The sequence below is a fragment of the Scatophagus argus genome, chromosome 17 (assembly GCF_020382885.2).
Source record: "Scatophagus argus isolate fScaArg1 chromosome 17, fScaArg1.pri, whole genome shotgun sequence".
Lineage (NCBI taxonomy): Eukaryota > Metazoa > Chordata > Actinopteri > Scatophagidae > Scatophagus > Scatophagus argus.
Window position 1 is genome coordinate 18787623 of NC_058509.1, and position 23321 is coordinate 18810943.

Below are 23321 nucleotides of genomic sequence, written 5' to 3' on the forward strand. Positions count from 1 at the left end.
GTTAATGCTGTTTCCCCTTGATCAAGTGTCATTAAATACTTCATCATAAGACATCAGCGTCTCCTGTGTTTGCTTCCACCTTCTGCGTCTGAGGTTTTCCACAACAAATGTTACCTGAAGCAAATGGGGGGGGGCAATGATTTTGTGCATTAGCAGCTGAATTCATGCAACCGATGCATACAGTTTGCACTATATAACATATTCCCTCAGCTGAGAGTCTGTATTGCTATCAGAGAATAGAATCAGGAAAAGAATTTGTGAAAGGGAAGCGCTGTTTACTGTGACAGAACCTCCTCTGCATCAGTTCAAGTGTGCAGCAGAAGTTACTATGGTGATCAAACCAGGTTAAAAGAAAACCACCTCTGTGACACTGAAAACCCATGCACTTTGTCCAGACCCAGACTCAAACCTGGAGTCCCCTTGCTGTGAGGTAACACTACACCGCCAAAATGCTATTGCGTTGTTCCAAATCAGCCATCGGATGTTAACATTCACGTACTTTTTGACCTAAGTCGAGTTTGTCTTGAATACCTGAATTTCAGCACAATCTGGAATCAAAATAAACCCTGGACTCTGAGCTTTCAACTGATAACTCACTGGACTTGTGTTTATATCAAAATCCACATAATCTATAGACAAACACCATATGTTAGGTATCTCATTAAAAAAGGCCTTGGAGTAACTGTAAGATTGGTAAAACGCTGACAAAACCTGTCCTGGAAAAGGTCCAGTCAATCCAATCCAATAAAATATTGACTGCAACACACAGTATTACATTCATAAATAACAACAATAATTTGCAGCTTTGTCTTTTGCCAACAGATGATTGATTCTTCTGGGGTTTTCTCTCCTTTGTTATCAAACTCAAGCTTGCACTTTAAGCTGTTGACATTTTGACCAAACAGCAGCTTCGTTATACAATCAGGCTAACTTTAGTTTTACTACATTAATTAGCACATAATTTCCAGTTATTATGCTGAATTGAATGTCTTTATATTGTTTTGGTTCACTGTCAGTTTAATGATACTGATGAACAGGCCATGCCCACATTCATTAGTGTCACTTCAGATTTTGGTTAATTCTTACCACCAAAGCATGAGACTGGTGAAAGTCTCTCCAACAGGTTTTGAGGTGCACGTTTTTTGGCATTTGTGGTGCAACTAGTATGAATTGAACTAGAGTAAGGATTAGGGGTACCTGCCAAGATTTATGGTGGCTGGACAAAAGGTCAGTGACATCTGGCTTTTTTTTTTTTTTGATTGACAACTGCCATGTTTAGGGATTTATATTAAAATTGTTTATGAGTTCCACTGTTCCACAAGGCTGATTAAATTTGATAGAAACAAACAAACAACAGTCAAAAAACAGTCTATTCACATTAGTTATGCAGAAGAAAAAAATATATTATGGCAGACATTTATGGTCCCACAGGCTTTTCTGCAGCATGCATTGATTGGGATGTGTCGAACATTAATAATGCCTATCTGAATTTGTGTTTTGGATAGTAATTACAGAGCCACCATCTGGTCAGTTCAAGTCACATTTCCTGGGAAGCATTTGTACTTCATTTCCAGTCAATGAGTTTAATGTGCCTGGCTCATTTCAGCTCACAGTAACTTGAGGTGCAGCAAAAGACAAACAAATATTAACAATAAATGAGCACAAACCCCACATAATATCACCTAATAAGAAATAGCTGCTATTTGTAAATTCAAATAGCTGACAGTCACCGACAGAAAAGGCCCCCCACCCCTTCATAAGAGAGCAAAGAGCCTGTGTTTTGTGTCTCTCTGTGTACCGGTGTGTGTACCAGTAAACCAGAAATCCAATCCTGATGCTAACAGACCAACTACCTCTTACCTTCTCACTACAGTAGGGGTTGCACTTTTCTGTAGGGGCCCTTGCCTCACCTCTGGCTTCTGCCATATCTATGAGTTGTAAAAACAAAAATTCTCAAAAAAGCTTGGCTGTTAAGCAACAACATATTTTATTTATTTTTGTGTTTTATACACTATTTAGAAAATAAAACACAAGGAATAAATACAAATTTAGAAAGCGACAGATTTTCGCCGGATTCTCACAGCAGGTTATTCTCACGGAGTTCTCTCGGCATTAGCAAAGGGATTCGTGTCACAGAATCCACCCTTAAGCAGACTTGGGCCACACACTGTAATGAAACACTTAAGACTGAGCATGCAGATGCTGAAGTGGTCCCCATTTACAGACACAGAGAGAATGGATTGGCACATTGATGAAATGTCGAGAACATCTAGAAACAGCTGCAGAAAGGAGGGAAAAAAACATCTATATACACAGAAAATAAATAAAGAGAAATTAGGTCCAAGACAACTCTACTGTACAGATATGTCCATCGGATGTGAACAACTTCTCTCCTCTTCACCCTCAGTTATACATCAATTCTCAGCCTTACCCACAACAAAGTTCAGATATAGTACAGTACAACATGGAATATTCACCAACAGCAGATTGCACCATTTACAGTGTTACAAACAAACACAAAATATCACCCAGTGGTTGGCATCAACTGTAGTTCCCTTTTAGTGTTTGTTCATAGTAAGGCAGGACACAGCTGAGCTCTTTGAATCCTGTCACTGAGGTGTACAACAGGTAGTCCGGCTGCCTTGACAGTGGTTGTGTATAAAATGAACTCCACTTCTGTTAAGTGTCCTCTGGTCTGGCAGATGTAAAGTGGCACAAAACAGTACAGGTTGGATCAGAGCACTGAGGAAAAGCAAAAAGGGTGTCAGTAGTATGTTACAAGTTGTCCACTGAGCTTTCTCAGTCAGTCTTAATGGCAGGCGATGTTTCATCTGGGCATGGCGAAGGAGACAACCAGAGCTGTATACATGGACTAAGGAGGCAGGGGCAGAGATCCAGGACGCAGGATCTGGGATCCAGACCTTCTACTCGAAGAAGGATGAGAAGTGAGGGATTGGTGCTATCTGACCTCTAAACAGTCCAGGTACTCCTGGGCCAGGTCATAGCAGAATCGGTACTGCTCCTAGGAGAAGAATAGTTTCCCATATTAACAGTGAATAATTAGCATGAACCATAAATTCTCCCTTGTATGTTCCTGTGTTTATACAAGGTAGTGCACTTTTCAGAGGTTACTTATTCATCAAATGTTAAAATTAGCTCATTGTGTCTCTACCTTTCCAGACTGAACTTCCCTTGGAATCAATTGAATTTCCCTCAGGATCAATAAAGTATCTATCTATCTATCTAGCTATCTTTCCTCCATCCCACTTTGTTAAAGGATAAATATTTGTCTTAATAGCCACAAACTTAAAAAATAAGCAGACCCAAACCAACGATGAACTGATCCTGCAACGGCAGGGTTCATCATGTTAAGACTTTTTAATACCCCATAATACCTTTTTCACTGTCATACCAGTCAATGAATGATGGAAAACCAGTAGTGGCCTTAAAATACTTACTGTTAAACATCTGTGAGATCTCGCACATGATGAGACAATAACCTTCCTAGCTACTGCAGTTACATCTACTGACAGTCATACACACAAACATTTCAAACCTTTGTGCCCATGACAGGCAAGAAGAAATATTTCCCACTTCTGGAAATTAAATTTTAGAGTTTTTAAAAATACATTTTTGAAGAAACCGAATCAAAGGCCTACACCTGAACATAGTCCACAATAGATGCACTATTCCTTCCTCGTGAATAAAGTTTGCTAAATGCTACACTCCCCAGTGTGATAGCTCAGGCTCGCTATCGTTATTTAGCCAGAAATCATGTTTTAGTCGCCCACTTTTCATGTTTTGTTTTGGCTCTAAACAAGCAGTTGTTATCAAAGTGGACTTACAACCGCCAGTATAACTGTGCTGATCTCATCCAGCCATTTTTCTGTTGCTATTTTCGCTTGTACTAATTCAGAGGCCTTGAACCAGACTGACTGATCTTAGAACTTATTAAAGACACCAGCTCTCTCTGTTATTTTCCCTTTCTCTGCAAGTTCATAAGCTCATATGAACTCAGGATAAGCACATGTATGATTTATCACTCAACTTGAGACATTTTCAACACGTCTTCACCTCAGTTTGAGCTACCTTGAGAGAGAGACTGTAGGAAGTCATTCCCATTCCTCTCACTTTGTATTTAAAATACATCTAAAGTGTAATTCCCATTCAGTTTAAACACACCTTTAAAGTGTTTTAATGAAGAATATTTCATCTCTTTTGTTAGTCTAATTTAAAAATATACAAAACAAATGAAACCAATAGTAAACATGTTTCATATTACAGAAAGCGTTTGAGTGTTTGATTTCTTTGTCTTCCTGCAGAGCATTGTTTTGCTTCTCTGACATCCCCTGTGTGGGGCAGCAGCACAGTATGATATAACATGTTGCAGTAAAACACCTCTGCAGTCGCCTGCTTGCTCACCATTGTCTCCACCATGTTTGGCTTAGAGTTGCGCAGTGTTTTGGCAGCAAAGAACACGTCCACCATGCTGTGGTGACGAATCATTTCCAGTATCATGGTGCAGGCACAGAAAGTACCACTTCGACCGCCACCGTTCCTACTCCAGAAAGAATGAACAAACGCATGCATGCACACACGCACACACACACACACACACACACACACACACACACACACACACACACACACACACACACACACACACACAGACGAAACAGAAGCATAAAGACATGAGTGACCTGATAAAGATGTGCAGCTCAGACAGGCTCTCAGAGGGGGGAGCTACAGAGTGAAATGTCACAGTTTGACTGAGCGCAGATCAAGCATGCTGTCAGAAAAAGGCCAAATGGCAGACTTTCAAGATGAATATCTGAGTAAAGTTCTCATTAAAATACAGGAGCGGGGACTTAATCAGATATGAGACATCTAACACGCAGCCTGACCTCCAGAGATCAAAGGGCCCTGACATGGAGATGAGGATAAATCTAATGGAAGGCAGGCTCCACCACTCAAGCAGCTAATGTAAAGACACAAACATTAAATGGTTTTTTCCTCTGTAACTCAGAGTTAATGAGATTTAAGAACTTTGAAAAGTATATTTTCATAAGCACGAACATGGAAAGTTGTAGCACAGTGAGGTGAATAATATGAATGCAACATTGCATCTTATTACAACAGTCTGCTTAAGGACCAAACATTCAAAAGTTAAGCCTTCAGTGGAAAGTCTGAAACATGTTTCTAATGCTTTTTTTTATCCACACAGGAACGCAGATCATGGGGAGAGAGATTTAAACATCAAAAGACTAAAAGGGCTCACATCAGTTTTAAAAACGCATGAACGTCTGGATAGATGTAAGCGAACTCACAGGCAGTGGACGATGGTGCGTCCTTCTCCACACTCCCTCTGCCAGTTGTGAACCTGAGCCAAAAGGCTAAGGAAGGCTTTCTTGGAGTCGGGCACGTCGCGGTACGGCGACCAGCGCAGGAACTGGAAGTGGCGCACCACGAGCTGACCTTCCTGAAGCTATTGAGAGTAAGAGTTGTGAAGAAGTGAGAAGAGTTGTATTTTTCTTTCTCATGCATTAAACTCATCGTATATGCTCCACACATCACACACTCATTCAAAACATCTGTCTGGTTATCAGCCAGAGGAAAATCTGTCAACAGCGGAAACCTGCTCAAAGTCAACAGTAGAGCTCCTGCTCTTAACTTCTGATTGGCTAACTCCTTAACAAAGCTCTTGAGAGAGCTGAGAATGAACTAAAATGAAATAAAGTCGCAGGTGCTAAATTCTAAACATTAGCCTGAACGATCCTAGAAAACCCCGTTGAGCTTAGGGTAACTGCAGAGTTGGATTACAATTCATTACTAGGACAAACCTCATTCACATTACAGATGTTTTTTGGGGCTATTTTGTTGCCATTATGTCAACCTTTCAGACATTTTTGGGCTCCAAAATGCCACAGAACAGTTAACCTAAATTCAAGCTTCACAGCGGCCCGTAAAACTATTACTATTGGTAATGTCAAAGAAGCCACAAGCTTATTTCTTCCTGGTTCTGCAGTCTGACAACTCGAATAGAGTTCCAGCACTTGCAGAACTAAGGGTTTCTGGTTTATACATTTCAGTAACAACATAGACAGCCAGGGGATGTTCAATGGATTGTGGCACCTTAAAGGTACTCTGTGGAAATGCTGAATGTTCATGAATGATTGGAGAGGCAGATTTTTAGGTGCCATTTTATTATTTTTCTGGGAACGGAATAGTGTACATGCGTCCGGGTGCATGCATGCAACAGGGACCCGCCTCTAAAACACTGCTCCTTGACACTAACAGTGGTCAAACACTCCACATGGTACTTAAATTTTGAAGGAACTCATGTAAGTCACCTCAACAACGGTTGTCACTTGTTATACTCAGTTATCACAATTTATTATTGCTGCTCGTAGCACCTTTGCTGTATCTACTGGACGATGGAGTACCTTCTTGGGACAGAGGCTATCGGTGTCTCGCTCTGTGGTGTCTGTCTCCTCGGGATCCTGCAGAGAGGCCATTTGGGAACAGTTTCTCATATTGTGTCATGGTATTTGAGGGGCTGGTTGGGAATGGAAGGGTGATGGGGGGTACTGATAGGGGAGGTTTAGGCCAAAGCAAGGGTTAGCACACGAGCTAGGAGAGTTTGTCAACTACAGGTGAAATCCGGACAAGGACACATCTGTTCATCTAGCTGCTGGAGGCTGCAGGAGATTGCTAAGACAGCACCTACTGAGGTCAAAGGATGGGAGCTGGAGGAATTGCGACAGTGCAAAGCTGAAACTAAGTTAAATTACTCACACAGAAGTGTACACCACACACACTCACAAACCACAAATGTACTTAATAACACAAAAGCCATACTTATATGTATGTCAGATATGTTCAAAATCAACAAGACTCTTCAGGTAGATTGTCAGAAAATGCAGAATTTTAGATTTGTTTTACATATTTACTCAAACCATATCTGCTGATTTAACAGGTCTGAGTGTGTGGGACATATGTGGCTGATAACGTGCTGTTGATGCAGAAAGTAGGATTAATACGGTGCAAATTATTCCGACCACCGGGAATAAAAAGTGCCAGCTGGGACCGAGGTTACCATCCTGAGTCATTATATTAGAATCAGGCTTCATTAACACTCTTAAACTTAAATTAATTGGCTCAGTGCCATTAAATACCTCCCAACAACAATACAGAGCTAAAACAGTTCTTTGTTGAGGAAGGACTTGAAGAAAGAGTTTTAGTTAAAATCTACTATTAAAGAAAAAACAAGTCCTTCGATAAGATTAGACATTTAAAAAGCAATTTTTACCACTGAATCTGTCAGACTGACATAGCAACTTCGAGTGAGTCAGAGTTTACATTTAATGTTTCTTTACTCTGAAGACAGCCAAATGAAAGAAATTACATCCTTTCATTAAATTTCATTAGGGAAGATAAATAGGTTTCCTGATATGTTCAAATATAACTAACTGGGTCTATACATCTTCTTTAAAAATAGAACCATGGGACGCTTTTTCACCGTGTGGTGGATCCACCTACTCGAGTGATATTCTGGACCCGGAAGAGACGGATGATAACGTCATCATCGGCTGTCCGGGACAGAAGCTCCACCGTCATCGGCCCAAACTGCTGCAGGCCTGGTTCAGGCCAATACTGCAGACAGGGCTGAGGAGGAGAGGAGAGGAGGAGTGGAGAGGAGAGGAGAGGAGAGGAGAGGAGAGAAAGAGGGGAGAAAAGAGGAGAGGAGGTGAGATGGGGGTAACAGGTCATTAGCCACACTTGCTTGAGGCAGGACAAATCATTCTGTCAGCAGCCAATGATGGTGAAGCCCAGTAACAAGACACCTGAGTATTGACAGCAGAGACAATTAGCCTAAATGACAATGATTATCTACAAATAGCAACCGTAAATTAAATGAGCAAAAAAACAACCCACTCGTCACCGGGAACAATCTCTCACATAAGCTGCGGTCACCTAGCTTGAATTATTCATGAGACCAAATCATTACCATTAGCACATTATAAATTAATGGAGAAGGAGACCTTGGCAATGCCTGCGAGAGATAAACAGGAAGTTAGCCGAGAGGTTGGCGCATGCAAAAGCCGAGGTCTCACATCAGCTCCGCTTCAAAGACACATCCCCCTGGCCCATAGGAGGGTTTAAAAAAAAAAACCAACAAAACAGGGGAGTGGCGGTGACACGCTGAAGAGTTCTGCGGTGACTCTGTGTTTGAAGGGACCCCTGGAGCTGGAAGTGACGATGGCATTTCACAAAGACAGAAGGGTATTAACAGGTGACATTGGGCAGGAGGGGAGATAAATATTTATACATTTAGACAGGAGACAGGCAGCTCCAACTCGGGAGGGCAAACTGTGCATGTGTGTATGTGTGTGCGCGTGAGAGAGAGAGAGAGAGAGAGAGAGAGAGAGAGAGAGAGAGAGAGAGAGAGAGAGAGTATGTTGGGAGGTGTACTGTTAATCCACTGGCAGTGAGAGACAAGGAAGGAGAAGAAGAAGAAGGCAAGAGTGACAGAGGAAGAAGGACAGGTTGCAGCTGACAGGCACGGTGGAAAGGGGGAATTCAGCATGACGATAGGCAGAACAAACCCACGCATGAGCAAACATGGAGGATACGATAAGGCCGCATTAATGCCACCACAGCCAGTGCAAATGAAATAAATGTGGGATTGAAGCCTTGTGGCAGAGCACCAGTTAAAGGCCAGACAAGTGACGACCCATCGTCACCGTGCTGTGTGTCACATTCACATTCTCTTATCTGAACAAAGGATGACATGTTGTCACTGCTACTGTCCACAGGTTACACCATGAGGAATGGTAATACGGACAGGCATGTTTATTTATGAATGTGAAATCTGCATATAATTCTCAACATTCAAATGAAACCATTATAAGTAGTGCTGAAGCATTTCATTAATTAACAACATTTTTTGAAATAGATGTTTAATATATTGCCTTTGTATGACAGTGGGAGGTGGAGTCAAATGACAGGAAGGAGAGTTAACATGTGCTGCCTCCAGCTTGTCAAATGTGATGATTTGCTGCTATTCTCTGCTTTAAATCAAAAAAAAAAAAAATCTAAAAAAAAAAATCTTAAAAAAAAAGAAAACCTACATTATTTCCATGTAATTTTTCTTAACTGGCAAAATAAATAAATAAAAAAATTTAAAAAATCAAGGGTGCAGAAAACATGTTTTAATGGATGTTTTGAACACAACTGTTCTAATCAAAGCAGATGTGTTAAAAACAACACATAAGGTGTGACATTTTAAAACTGACCAAAGATTTTTTTTCATATTTATTGGAGTATGAAAACTTGAGTAAAACGGGGTCCATGTCAGACTGACGTGGAGATGTTTGAGTCTTGCTCCAGCTGGAATACAAGTGTATTTTGCCTTGTACACAGCAATGAAAGAGAGCCTCTCAGCTTTAAGAGTATCCAGACCTACAAGGCAGTTTTTTGATTTTTCAGGGAGAAGGAATTGCTCCTCGCAGGAGAGTCTGCTCTTTAAGTGGACAGGAAAGGGGAGTCTGACAGATTTTTCTTTTTACGTTGACTATTTATTTCTCTGCTTCTGCTCTGGTCTTCGAATGACTGCATTCCTTACAGTGTTGGGAAGTGGAAAGAAATTGGCCCTGACACTCCATACCCCTCATATCTTCTTTAGGTAATACATGCTGTACTTGTCGCAGAGGAAAAGCTGCTGTGCTGGCAGAAGTTAAACAGCAGTGAGCTGATTAACTAATAAAGAGTAACAATCAATTAAATAAGCTTGCAATACATCATTTCTGTCTGATATTTTTGGCGCACTGTCCATGCTGCTGAAAACAATGTATGAAATGATAGCACTGGCAAATTAATATACTTTATTGCTGGGTCATGAGAATTTTGGGGTCTAAAAAATGGGGTCATGGGATAGAAAATGGGGGGAAAAAAAACAACCCTCTAATATCACAGTATGATGATGCAGATGTTGTCACACATTGGTTACCCATGAATTAATTCCAAGTGGCAAGCTGATAATGCAGAACTTACAGCTCAGCCTAATGAGATTAGTAATAAATTGACTTCTACTTCATAGATGTGTGTAGACATTTTAATCTTCTGCTCATTTAATAGCTCCTCTCCTCTTACCCAGGCAGAGTTGGACTGGTTGAGCTGGTTGAGCATCACCACCGAGGTGCAGCCGTAGTCGTACACGAGCCTCCAGAAGTCGGTGGTGGTGCCGGGCAGCGGGTGCGGCGTCACCACGAAGGCAGCAGGCCGCAGGAAGCTGTCGGCGAGCGCTGCGTTGATGTAATTGCTGCTTTCTCCGTCAGTGGTTACAAGGAAGGCGAGGGAGCGGTCCGGCGGCAGGACATCCATGCTGCGGTTCTTCTCACGGTTCCTGGGCATCAAAGAAATGCTGCACTCCTCCACGTCCAGGTGAGGAGTCACCGAGTTCAGAGTCTGAGGGAAGAAGGTGGGGAGGGGGAGGAGGAGGAGGAGGAGGAGGAGCAGCCGCAAAGGAGAAGGGAGTGTATGCAAGAGCGATAATTAAAAAGGTTGGCACGTGTGTTTGGGAATGTGTTCAAATTTTAGATAAGAGATAAAATGAAAGTGTGAGAATGAAGACTGCGATAAGAAGAGACGGATGTAGCAGAACAGACAAATGGATCAAAGAGAGAGGGACAGAGGCAATGATAATATCCTCCGCTGTCAATACTTGACAAGCATAACTGTCTCCAATCATCTCAGGGAAACTTTCAAACACATTAATTATCATTCAAAACTGCCACAGGGCTTAATGGATAAAAACACATTTGGCACAATCTCATACATTATGAATAAGCATATTAGGAAGCAATGAAAATTGAAATGAACTGATTATCTAACTTGCATTCATATTAGGTTTAGACAGAATGAATAGAACACTCCAGCTCGTTACTGGAATATTGTGACTCGGCTACAAGTCGCAATTATGAGTCTTATTGGATGGCTATGAGCAGCACTGAGGGAAGGCAATTGTGCTGCATGTGAAATGGAAAAAGTCTAATTATTCAGGCCACAGGTCACCAATCAATAACATCATTTTAAACTGGACTAATACCATTACATAACAGACAAATAGATGTTCTCAGCTGTAATGTAAAAGTTTCCAGTAACGCTTTCTATGAAGACCACACACATAGTGCTTTATGGGAGCATTTCTAATATATTATGATGCATTCATAACGCTTTATGTAAATGCACACAGTGCTTTCTAATGCAGTAACAGTCATAAAACACAGTACTGTACATGTGACTTATAATGAATTAACATGCAGTATGATGGTAATCCCTTATGAGGCAGTACAGATGAAAATGCATTAAACGGTGCTATCACAATGAAACACTTTGATGAAGCCTGCATCATTATAGATGCCTTGATATGTCTTTCACTTATCATATATAATGATAACTTACACTGCATGGTCTGTTATAGCATATTACAAGTTGAGAGCTGAGGTGAGTATAGGTGAGTATAGGTGGTTATAATGCATTACAAGTCCCTCTTATTTACAACTAACATCCAGAAGATGCATGAACTTTTAAATTACATTTAAGTCATATTTATGACGTGTCATGTGAATACAGTCATAAAGAATTAAGAATGCATTTTAATACAATATGAATGCCTCCACAGGGCATTACGGATGTGGTCATTAGAGAAAGTGTGACCAACCTTCACACTGAGCTAAACGTTTAGTTTTTTATGCTGAACGTTTACCAGTTAGAAGAGCAGCCTTTGTGACAATCACTCTCACGCTAACTAACCTTTAGTTTTTCAATCAAATCAAAGACCTACAGTGCAAGGTACAGTGCGCATAGTAAGGCAAGTGTCTGAATGAATAGGATATAGACTGAATCACAGTTGTGTTGGAGCAATCATCAGATTGTATTGAAATTGACTTAAATGAAAGAAGTCAAGTGGGAGCAAAACCTTGTGCAGGACAAAATAGCAGGACTAGAATCAGGTCTAGGATGTTTCATTATGCCCCATCTTGAGCCTTTCCAGAGCCAAGTAGCATATTCTTAAATTGTTTTATTTATAAGAAAAATGTTGAATATCAGATACAGTAATTAGCCAGGCATATTATTCCTTAAGTACTCAAGTAAAATAACTGTTGTAAAGCTGAGCATAAATGGTAGAGCCAAACACATACACTATGGCCTTGACAAAGACAGTGTCCATAAATATTATTTACAGGTAAAAAATGACAGTCATTCCTCTCTCACAGCATCAGCTCAGAGAATAATATCCACACAAACTGTTTTCTGCGGTGGAGAAACTCACCATCTGACAAATACTGAGGCCTCATGGGTTTAGTTCCACAGTCACGTAATGACTTTGCTACTTCTTTCTCAGAGAAAATTTCAAAGATTAGGCAAACTATCAGTGCTTCCTCCTCATGCTGCTTTGAAGTTTTTAGTCGCCTCACTACAGATATATTACATACAGGCAACAGTTCACTGCTCTCAGGGGTCTTCCCCATATGACTTTTAGACTGTGCACTTTAATAACATTGCATTCTAAATACATAGACATTAACAAGAAGTTGGTCCCCCTTTGCAGCCTTAACAGCTTCCACTCTTCTGGGAAGGCTTTCCACAAGATTTTGCAGTGTTTCTGTGGAATTTTTGCCTTTTCATGAAGCAGAGCATTTGTGAAATCAGCCACTGATGTTGGACGAAAACGTCCGGTTCACAGTCTCTGTTCCAGTTCATCACAAAGGTGTTGGATGGGGTTGAGGTCAGGACTCCATGTGGGTTAGTCAAGTTCTTCCACCTCAAACTCATCCAACCATGTCTTTATGGACTTTGTGCACTGGGGCACAGTCATGCTGGAATAGAAAAGGGTCTTCAACAAACTGTTGCCACAAAGCTGGAAGCATAACATTAACCAAAATGTCTTGGTATGCTGAAGCATTAAGATTTCCTTTCACTGGAAGTAAGGGGCTGAGCCCAACCCCTTAAAAACAGCCTCATACCACATTTGATTTCAATAAAAAAAGAGGTGAGTCCCAATACTTTTGTCTATATAGTTTAGATTTACAGCTGTGTGTTTAGGGCCATAGCTACACACCTGGTGCTGTGCTGTAAGCTAAAATGTAGCTCACGTGCAACTCCTCAAAAACATGACTATATGTGGAGACCACAAGAATTGCGACTGGTCAGCTCCGGGTGCTTGCGATCTCGTCTACAAATTTCTGATGACAGTAGAGATCGTTGAAAGCAAAAACAACATGAAGCAAATTCAGTAATGAATTTGTTGTCAGTCTGAATCACAAATTAAATAAGCAAGACTGTTTTTGCGGGGAGTATAATTAAAGCACAGCAGTCAGTTGGACCAGCTATGTTAGGCATCACAGTGCTGGGTATCATTTCTCTACCGTTTTGGCTGACAGTGCCAATACACTGTAGCCTGCTCAAGCCAGAGCAGCCATCCAGGTTGTGATATGCTTTCTCCCATGTCCATTAAAGTCACCATTTATATTTTTTGTGCAAGAAGTTCAAAAAAAGAAGAATTTATCTGAGTCAACTGACAAATCACTAATATACAAAGCTGAGTAGTGTTCATTATTTATTTTATTATTTAAATGGGACAGTGGACGAAATTCATTTTGGCATTTTAAAAAGAACAATGTAAATGCGCTAGACTTCAACAGCTAATTTGTACCTGTAAGCCTTCAGAAAATGTGGTCCTTGTCTAGTAATACAGTCATTAACTACGTGTTCATGTAAATATGTATGTTTGGATAAAGCTGGTGTTAGTTCAGTCTGCTAGCTATTTAGTTCTATTCAAAACCAAATAATGACGTGTGAGATTGCTTTATAAACTGGCCATTTAACTGTGAATTTATTAGGTACACCTCGCTAGAAGTAACACCCAATTTACACTTGGTATTAAATTATGAACCGCAAATGTTATTTGGTTGGAGCGAGCCGGAGTACGTCAGAGAGATCCAACTGCATTGTGATCACGACACATTTACAGTTTGCATTAAGGAGATTATAGATGATACCACAAGCATAACTTGATAATTGCTGTGGTTTCAACAGCATTTTCATTTCAACTTTTTTTTTTTTTTCACAGTAGAGGGCGACCGCTGAAACTCAGAAATAACACTTATAGCTTCAGGGTTAGAGTTAATGGTTAAGGAATGACTGTGATCAATCACACGCAGGGGAGCCTTTGTATGAATTCTATTATAAAATCATGCGTCTGTGTGTGTTACCTGAAACTCCTCTCTGAGCTGCGAGGTGTTGCTCTGAGAGTCAACCTTTAGCATTTCCTTATAGGTGAGTGCAAACTCATTCACGGGGATGGCAGTCTCTCCGCACAGACAAGCCTCCAGGATGGCATCATGGATGAATACATACTGCTCCTACGAGACAGGCAGCAAGGAAAAAAAAAATCCACCAATTTACAAAGTCACACAACTGCACTTTTGAGCCTCCTAACTGTTAATTGCCCACTTGTGGAGAACAATGCAGAATTTAATTACTGCTGCTGAATGTTGACTAATGGTAATAACTGTCAAATATTCTTCACATCATTGTGCCTATTCTTGCGTATTGTTTCCAAGCAGGAAATTGTATATAAATGGGGTAAAAAAAAAGAAAAAAAGTGCAGAAATCACACATCAGAGGAGCAAAACACTGCCCACACACAATATTCGTATAACGTCGTGAGATGAGCAATTAATGAAGAAACTGAGAAATTTGTTTTGACATCCAGCCAAACAAAAGATCAAAGAGGCTCGGATACATTCAAAATTACAGCCGTAAAACTGTCTCTCTTCCAGCTTATTTCGAATTTTTAATGTGCTCTGTAATTGCAGAAATATGTTTTCAGCTGGTAGACCAGCTCCAGCTGAAAGGTGAAAAGAAGAAATTAAAAGACAGATAAATACCATTGTTTTGGTATTTACTGCACTGTCTCCAGTTCCAGACTTGCTAATAAGTTGAAAAAATATTTTCCAACTTTTATTTATGTTAATAATAATAAGCTTAATGTTTATTGAAAGACTGGAGTTCATATTATGCACACTTTAAATAAAATATTGTGTAATTGTGTGTTTATTTTTAATGAAAGCAAGTATCTTGAAGAATAGATCCTTCTGTTTAAGTAGCAAGTTGATGGCAGTGTTCTGTAGCAGTGGTGTAGGACCCCTAGGGGTTCGAGGGGGTCCTCAGCAAAAAGAAAAAAGGAATTATTCATTTACACTATAACTCTATTCATAATAAACACAATGACAGCAAGTTTGACAATATTGGTCCTGGATTAAAGTCATAAAATATCTAAAAGGAAAATTCATCTAACCTAACATCTAACATCTAATTTCACTGGAGAGCTGTAGAGAAGCAAGTTACTAAGCACAGCGTGAGGACTTTCAAAACTCAAAGTTGTGCTCATCTTTTTTATTGATTTATTTTTTTCATATTACAAATGAATCAAATCAACTTGTGCAATGTAAAAGATCTGGCTTACAGTGACAAGATATAATTATCCCCCCATTCTGCAGTTCCCCTTGGAACTTTTAGCCTCTTTTAGCTCGTTATTTTGGACTTACAGCCTGCGATTTCTGTTCTTTACAAGCCATTTTGAGCTACAGGTGGCAGCAAAAGTGCAGAGAAACACACACACTAAGGAACTTCAATATTTGTTGTTCAGTATTGTTATTTTGTTTACAACGCTGCTCCTACTCTTACTTGTTAGGTAGCCATAGACATAACATAGAGCACAGACAAATGAATACTAATACTGCTCTATGTCTATCGAATATTGAAAACTATTTGCTACAGTTAGTCAAGTCAAATGTCAGTTTAGCTTGTTATGATGCCTGAAGATATTAATGATGGGAAATGTCCGCAACCAATAGCTTCTCATTGTGAAGATCAAATGTGTGAGCTTATGGTTAACACTGCCAGCACTTCAAACCACAGTTCTGCCCTCCCACTCACTTCAGTCTGGATCATGTTGATACGTCTGGAGCACAGGGTCTTGACACAGTTGTAGATGTCCACCACTCCTTCGCACTCAGCCATATCCAGCATGACATCCAGCACAATGTAGCAGCCGGTCCTGCCTGCCCCCATACTGGTGCAGAAGAGAGAGAAGAAGGATCGGCGAGCCTGAATACACCACTAAAATGGAAAAGTCTCAGCGGGAAGCCTTTGGTAATGATTGTGATATACTACCCAAAGTCAAGCATAATAGAAGGCTTTGTTCTGCAAAGAAAGGTTGGAAATACAATGACCATTATGTTCTGGCAACTAATGAAATCTAAGTTTAAGTCTGAGGGCGAAAAACCTTTTAGTTAGATTGTGCTAACAAAAGCTTCCATGCTCGGGTCTAACACGTAACACAGTCAGAAAGGTGTCTGAGTGTTTATGAGTGCCCTGACCCTCATCAGGTAAGGTTTGGCTATGTTAAAACACCATGTGTACTGGGATATTTTAGGCCTTGGGAATACATGTGTTTCCATAGTATTTCTTTCTTTCTTCCATTTGTTGAACGAGGGCATCATGTTGGATAAGATGCAAAAGGATGGTGATTATTCAGAGTAAGAAGCCACAGTCAGATAGCTGGTGTACAGAGATAAACAATAAATCTCAGCATCTTAACATTAGAAACCTTCGCTGTCCTCATGATACCTGCCCAGGTTCTTATTTTCCCCACTTGCTTGAGCAACAATGCTGATATTTTTAAAATGCATCTTTATGCTCCACTATATTCATTTGACTTGAGACAATAATGCACAATACAATCATATCATTGAAAAGTAGAATGTAGAAAATGAATGAAACAGATGACTCATACACTGAAAGAAATTTGTAATCTGGCCAAAGACAACAAGAATAATTTTTGTTTCCTTTACAGTTTGACATCATTCCCTCATAATTATATAGATTACATTTTGTTTTATTTGATTGAATTAGGGAGCTGTGACATGACAGTTTGGTAAATTGTAATATTTTAAGTTCTAGTGTGGTTTGCATCATCATCACTGCATAAACATATACGGGGAAATGATATTATAGTAGACTTTTGACTGCTTTTGACCATGTGGTTGATCTGAGAATAAAACCTCTCAAAGGTTGCTTATCCTAAGATGGCACCCTGAACAGTTCACAGTCAGCAGATGGATTTAATATGACATATTTACTATCACAAATGTCAAGATGACAAGAATAGTCTGTGTCCATTAAGCTTTTATGGGCTGTCCTGTTTTTTGATCATTGACAAATTTCCACCTCAGCAAAGTACATTTTGTTTATAATATATCATTATTTTTCCTTATTTCTGGCATGTTCACTCAGTTCTTTTAAATGCATTTTAACAGGTGAACGGACCGCATGAGCAATGGTTTCTTTTGTTCAAATGAGATTAAAAGCCCTTCACTGGAAAGGCAGGCAATGTACGAGGTGGTCAAAAAATTCTGTTTTTGTTCATTTCTTGCTGGTTATGTGTGAAATACAACATCCTGTTGGACTGTCTGTTTTAAAGTTTTGGTATTTGTTGTCGCTATTGTGCTCTCCACCTACACAGCACCAGAACACTGCAAGTTATTTTGAGAAATGTGGAAAAATCTCTGAAACTGAAGTAGAAATAAGCAGGGCAAAGTAAGCGTGCTGGAATGTGTTGAACATCAAAGAAAGAATATATTAAAGAGTAGAAGTAGTTCTCAGGTTGAAACTGTTTCAAGCACCTACTTCTGTTAGGTCTTAATCAGTTTAGAAAGTGTTGTATTACCTGCAGTGGACCACCACAGGCCCAGCATCGGGAGGTGTTGAGGCTTTGACCCGGCGCAGGAAAGCCAGCAGTCCGGTAGCGTGATATGGCACCCCGTGCTCAGGCCAGGAGGTGAAGTGGAACTGGCACACCTCATGTTTTGCAGGGTAACCTCTCTGGAGGAGACAATCAGGCAGATCTAATGAGATGCTATTATTATAAGAGCGGAAATGCTAGAGGAGCTCACAAATAGAAACCAATTACACAAACCTGAATCTGAAATGTACTGGTGGGTATACATAACATAGAGTCCAGACTGAGAGAGTTGAGATAAAAATAATACAAGTATGACTCACCCTCTCCATGGCGAAGGTACGCACAGTGTACTCTGCCAGTGTTTCTGTCTTCAGTAGCGTAATCTTAATGTCACCATAGAGCTCAGTGTCATCAGGCCAATACTTACAGCACTTCATCTGGACAAACAGCAAACGACTCAAGTTCAGAGAGCTTCAAACACACATTATCTGAACACAAGACAACATCCACACCACTGGGAACTGAGATTTCAGTCAGCAGAAGAATTGCAATGCGTTAATCCTGTTGTGACCTTTGCTAAATATTTGGACTTTACTATAGTTGTTCCAATCATCTCAACCATCCAATAGGAGACATAAAAGTACTGACACCCAGGTTAGATAATACATTTTTCGATACCATTTCTAGAAGCACTTTGCCACTCTTGGAAATAAAACTTATCATCTGAGACGGTGTTATTTTCCCCTCTCTGTCCCAAACAAGAGAGTCCTTTAAACCTGTTGAGTTTTTAAGTGAACGGCAATTTTATTTTTCCCTTGATGCAGTGTTTTTTGTGGCGTTGACATTTTCTTTTACTGCTGGCTGCTTTGTGCCACTACATTTTCTACTGCTTGAGGCTGTGGAATCATTTTCTGACACTATATTTTTCTTACCTGCAAAGGCTGGGAAAGACTACTATGACCTATTAGCCTATGGGGGATAGCAGTTGCAGTGCTATGTAAAAGGATGAAAAGCTGTAACACTCTTAATCATACAGCGTATTTCTGGTGTCTTATTATTTTTTTTTTTAAATCTGTTCTTAAGATGTTTTATTTATTATTTTTCCAATTTTTTCCAATTTTCATAAAGTGCCTGTTGTAACCTTGGTTGATGGTTATTGGGTTGTATTAGTTTCACAGAATGAAACGTGCATTATGTGTATGTTTTTACAATGGTGGCAGTTGTAAAGCTAAAGATTCTGGCTGCAGAAGTCTGGTTAATGGGTTACTTCAGTGATTCAAAAGGCTTTTCCATGAAACTGGAGGACTCACTATATAAAATTTTTTTTTTTTTTAAAAAGAATGGTCAAGATGGCCAAGATACATCAATGACAAATAACAGTTAAACAGCACGAACTAGTTCACAGAAACAAGCTGTTATTTACACTCAGTAATGATGTAGCTAACAAATTGGTGAACAAAAACTGATATTAGCTTGCGAATTTAACCTGCCTATAGAGAAGAATAAAAAATGAATTACGTTTGACACGTGAACCGACACTTGATAAAATGCTGTTTTATAATGAAAAATAAAAATTATATCACATGCCTCAAGTTACAAAACCATATTCCAGAAATGTCAGGCTAAATTACCTAATAATGCCAGCTAGGTTAGCGTAAGTGGATATACGCCCCTCATTCTGAATTACATGAATACTATTAACTCTGGAACACATCTCAACACATAAATAAGCTAAAGACATTAAGGACTGGCAATCACCCCCTGCCCCATCCCATACCCCCAGCAGCCATTTGTGCCAGCTCACTGCAAGTTAAACCTCACCCATAGGCTCTTCTCTTTCTCATGTTAGACTGCTCTTCTGGTTGTCATGCATAACTGCCAAATAACAGTTTTTCTGTTATTTTTTCTTCTTGTTTACACAGCTGACTGCTTTTGACTTGACAGCAGTACAGATGTTTCCTTGCAAATGATTTACAAACGACAACATTTTTTATTAGCTTGGATGTTCTTTAGGTTTTAATTGTGCAAACTGATTTCAAAAAGAATTAGTCTGAAACCATCAAGAAGTTGCTAAGAGCTTAAAAAGGACACAGCCTTTGTAATGGACTGGCAATCAGCTGGTGAAACCCTATCCAGAGCAACAGAGCTATTACACAACTGTCTTCAGTTTGAGTAATTCATACTAACAACATTTCTGGCTGAGTGTGGTATCTTCACTGATTACATCTGATCAAAATTAAGTGCAAACTAAAAACCTCATGTTAAATATTCTGTTAGAATAATTATAATATAATAATTTAAATACTATAACAGAAGCCTATTGTATTTATCAAAGGCAGGAATAGTTAATAAAAGCCACACTATTCCTCCATGGTCTTTCATATACATCAAAGCTTTGACCTTGGAGCACAGCCACCAAAGCAAAAGGTGATCACTCATGAAGAGACAGCGGCAGCCATTTCCTCCCACAACACGGAGCCCAGAAGCCATTCTGATATATAGTGAATGATAAAGGGAGCTCCAGAAATACATCCCCTTCATCCATCTTCACACGCATCTGGAGAGGTCACAGGACAAAGGGAAAGGAAACCTACCCTGCCCACTTCCACCAGCTTGGTGATCATGACAATGCTGAAGCAGTTCTCCTGCCAAACCATCCTCCAGAAGTCATAGATCATCTCCTGCTTCGGGCCTGCAGGAGAGGGGGTATACAGTAGAGGTATAAGCAGAGGAATGGGAGAGGAAAAAGGTGGAGAAAGAGAAAGGAGGATAAGGAGGGTGGAGAGATGAGCCATAAGTCAGAGAAAATAGCAGCAATAACCATCAATGTAGAGGCGCTGTGTAATCCATGCCAGGGAATGGAGCAACAATGTGTCATTCATGAACTATTGCTCGCTCTGTGTTCTCATAATACTACAGAGAAATGTCATTTCAATACACCCACAAATCCTCGGCCATTGTGCAAACAAGCTCCTGTATTGCCTTCCTCAGACACCAGCGGCTGACACAAATCACAGCCCCCTGGAGAAGATGACACTTTCATTGATTTCATTACACTGTGGCGTTGATAATATCACAAGGTCCTCCTTCATACTGACTCTTCTGCCAAACACACTACACCTCTTTTAGTGAATAAGATGTCCATTCATTTCTACCCACTCAGTTTATTTAATAAGATTACCTTGTCTCCTGTAACTGGCCTAGATTACTTTTTAAGAGAACATTGCACTGTAAAATCTTTTATATGTTTTTTCACTGTTGGCAAAGTAGAACATCTTCTTACTCGTTCTTATGTATTTCTATTTGTGCTTGATTCGTTGATTTGAAGTGTATTTGGGAACACAATCTCGAGTTTAAAGTCATTTCAAAAGCTTAATTAAACTTTGTACACAGATGTTGATTGTTGACCTCTGGTGACAGTATATGCGTCAAAATAATTCGGTGTCAAGTCATGATCCATGAAGCAACAGATATGTGGTGTTTTATATTTTCTTTAAATCATTCATTATTCTGGCAATGTGCTGTTTCAGGAGATGTGTTCATTTGTCACCCACATTAAAACTGTGACATCACATCCTATGCTAAGCTGAGGGTAGGGAAATTAACTGTCTTATTCATATTTACTTGGGCTGGGATGGTATAATCATTTTCAAACCAATCTGATACAAAGTCAAACTCTGGACAAGTAGGACAGTGCGTTTAAACATTAGCTAACCAGCTGTCCTGGGGTTTCTGCTGACTAGACGCTTCCTGCTAGTTCTCTCCAACGACACCTGACGAATTCCAGTTGGTCCTAAGAAAATCAAACCGGTTTAAGCTTGTACACCAAACGGGGCTGACAAAACTGAACACTCTCACGTTTATAATGTTTTTCATTCATTTCAGTTTTGAATCTTGAATAACAAACAAAATCATGTGTTTCCTGTTTTGCTGTGATTAGCAAACTGATTTACCAAGCAAAAATATTTTTCTTACAATGAATGCAGAGAGAGAGTAACACCAGCCTCATCCTTTGAAACCATCTTTGGAATAAACACTTTGCTGTTGGAGACGTTGGAGAATCAGTGTGGTGTGATTGAATTTCTGGGTTCTACTTAAAACAGAATTGGAAAAAGCTGACCCTTTTGAATGGCTGTAATCCAGCCTGACAGAGACAGGGACAAATACTTCGGCACACACCTGGGATAGAAAGCATTTGAATGAAGTCAAAAAAGCAACACACAGGCCTACAGAGGGGTTTTTTTTGTCTCAATAGATAAACAAATACAATGAGGCATACAGTGAAGCTTGTTCTCACTGCTTTTTCCCTTCACTGTTGTCTTAACAAGAGGAATCAAAAGACAGACATTTGACTACACACCCCAGGGTAAACATGCACAGACCTCTGAAGGCCGAGGAGGAGAAGGAGGAGTAACAACCTTTCTTGCCTGTCAAGAAACAAGGCATGTGCAGAGCCTGACAACAGCCTTCCCCTTCATAACAGTTAGCCAGTGGTCTTCGATATGCACATGCAGGCAGCTACTTTAACCACCGTTTTCCCTTCTCTTCACGGGGTTATTCACAGATCCCTCCCCTGTTACCAATCACTGTGCCGCTTCCTATGTGTATTAGTGATATGAGATGTTAATTTTTCAGCAGCAGTAGGAGAAGCCCACTAATGCATTGCCAGAGGGACGGGGCAGTCGGCTGAGAGACAGATGAAGTGTGATACCAGTGGCTGGGTGGGCGAATCTGTATGCACAGCACAACATGCGGCCGCTTTGGACTCGGGCTTTCAGAGTGCACTTGGCATTTCTCCTCCTCGTCCGCCTCCTCCGTCTCCCTCGTCTCTGGACATAATGGAGAGTTAGCCAAGAGCACCTGCTGCCTGCTGCACATGCAAAGCTGCCTTAAGACTCTTCATGGTTGCAGCAAATCGACCTCTACATGCCACGACAGCCGACCACCCGGGGGGTCGCCACGAGTATGTGGACAGCATGTTGTTCAGGGAACGCAGTGTGAGTCACTCTAAATGTGTCTTTACTTAAAAAAAAAATAATAAAAAATAAAAATCACAATATATTCCTTACTTACAGTATCCTGCATCATAACCCCTGCTTTGCTTCACCAGGTCGTGCCAATACACAGCTTGAAGCCTAAGCACCCAGCCTCATGAATACATAATTAACCACCAAAATACTGCCATTAGCCTGTAATTAATAAAGACAGAATCATAAGTACATTATCTCTTATTAGTTATATTATTGCATTATTCGATGTTGTCATGAACAGGTCTGGAAAACTATTGAAATATATTAAAGTAACTTTCTGTGTTCCAGTTTTATGTAATTTCCCTAATAACCCTCCTGGCCACTCTCCAGGTTATGTATGGTAATGTATGCATTGCATTTAACAGAAAAAAAAAAAAATCAACCTTACTGAAAATGCAAATCTTTCTAGGCATTTTTTTTTTTTGCCCAGGAAACGACTAAAAATGTAAAATTATTCAATTTTTTTATTTGTTTGTTTG

At 40.0% G+C, this 23321-nt stretch overlaps 1 protein-coding gene across 1 annotated transcript in view; it reads right to left on the reverse strand.

Annotated features, from left to right (window-relative positions):
• Window positions 1–1968: 1968 nt before the first annotated feature.
• Window positions 1969–23321, reverse strand: part of ptprua (protein tyrosine phosphatase receptor type Ua) — a 186547-nt gene continuing 165194 nt past the window's right edge. Inside the window, exons 21-30 of the mRNA XM_046417582.1 lie at window positions 20407–20504; window positions 18133–18249; window positions 17798–17952; window positions 16006–16141; window positions 14277–14426; window positions 10153–10467; window positions 7540–7665; window positions 5328–5485; window positions 4423–4558; window positions 1969–3022 (exon numbers count right to left, since the gene is read on the reverse strand). Coding sequence (XP_046273538.1) covers window positions 2960–3022; window positions 4423–4558; window positions 5328–5485; window positions 7540–7665; window positions 10153–10467; window positions 14277–14426; window positions 16006–16141; window positions 17798–17952; window positions 18133–18249; window positions 20407–20504 — 1454 coding nt within the window. The 3' untranslated portion in view covers window positions 1969–2959. The remainder of the gene's footprint in view (window positions 3023–4422; window positions 4559–5327; window positions 5486–7539; window positions 7666–10152; window positions 10468–14276; window positions 14427–16005; window positions 16142–17797; window positions 17953–18132; window positions 18250–20406; window positions 20505–23321) is intronic.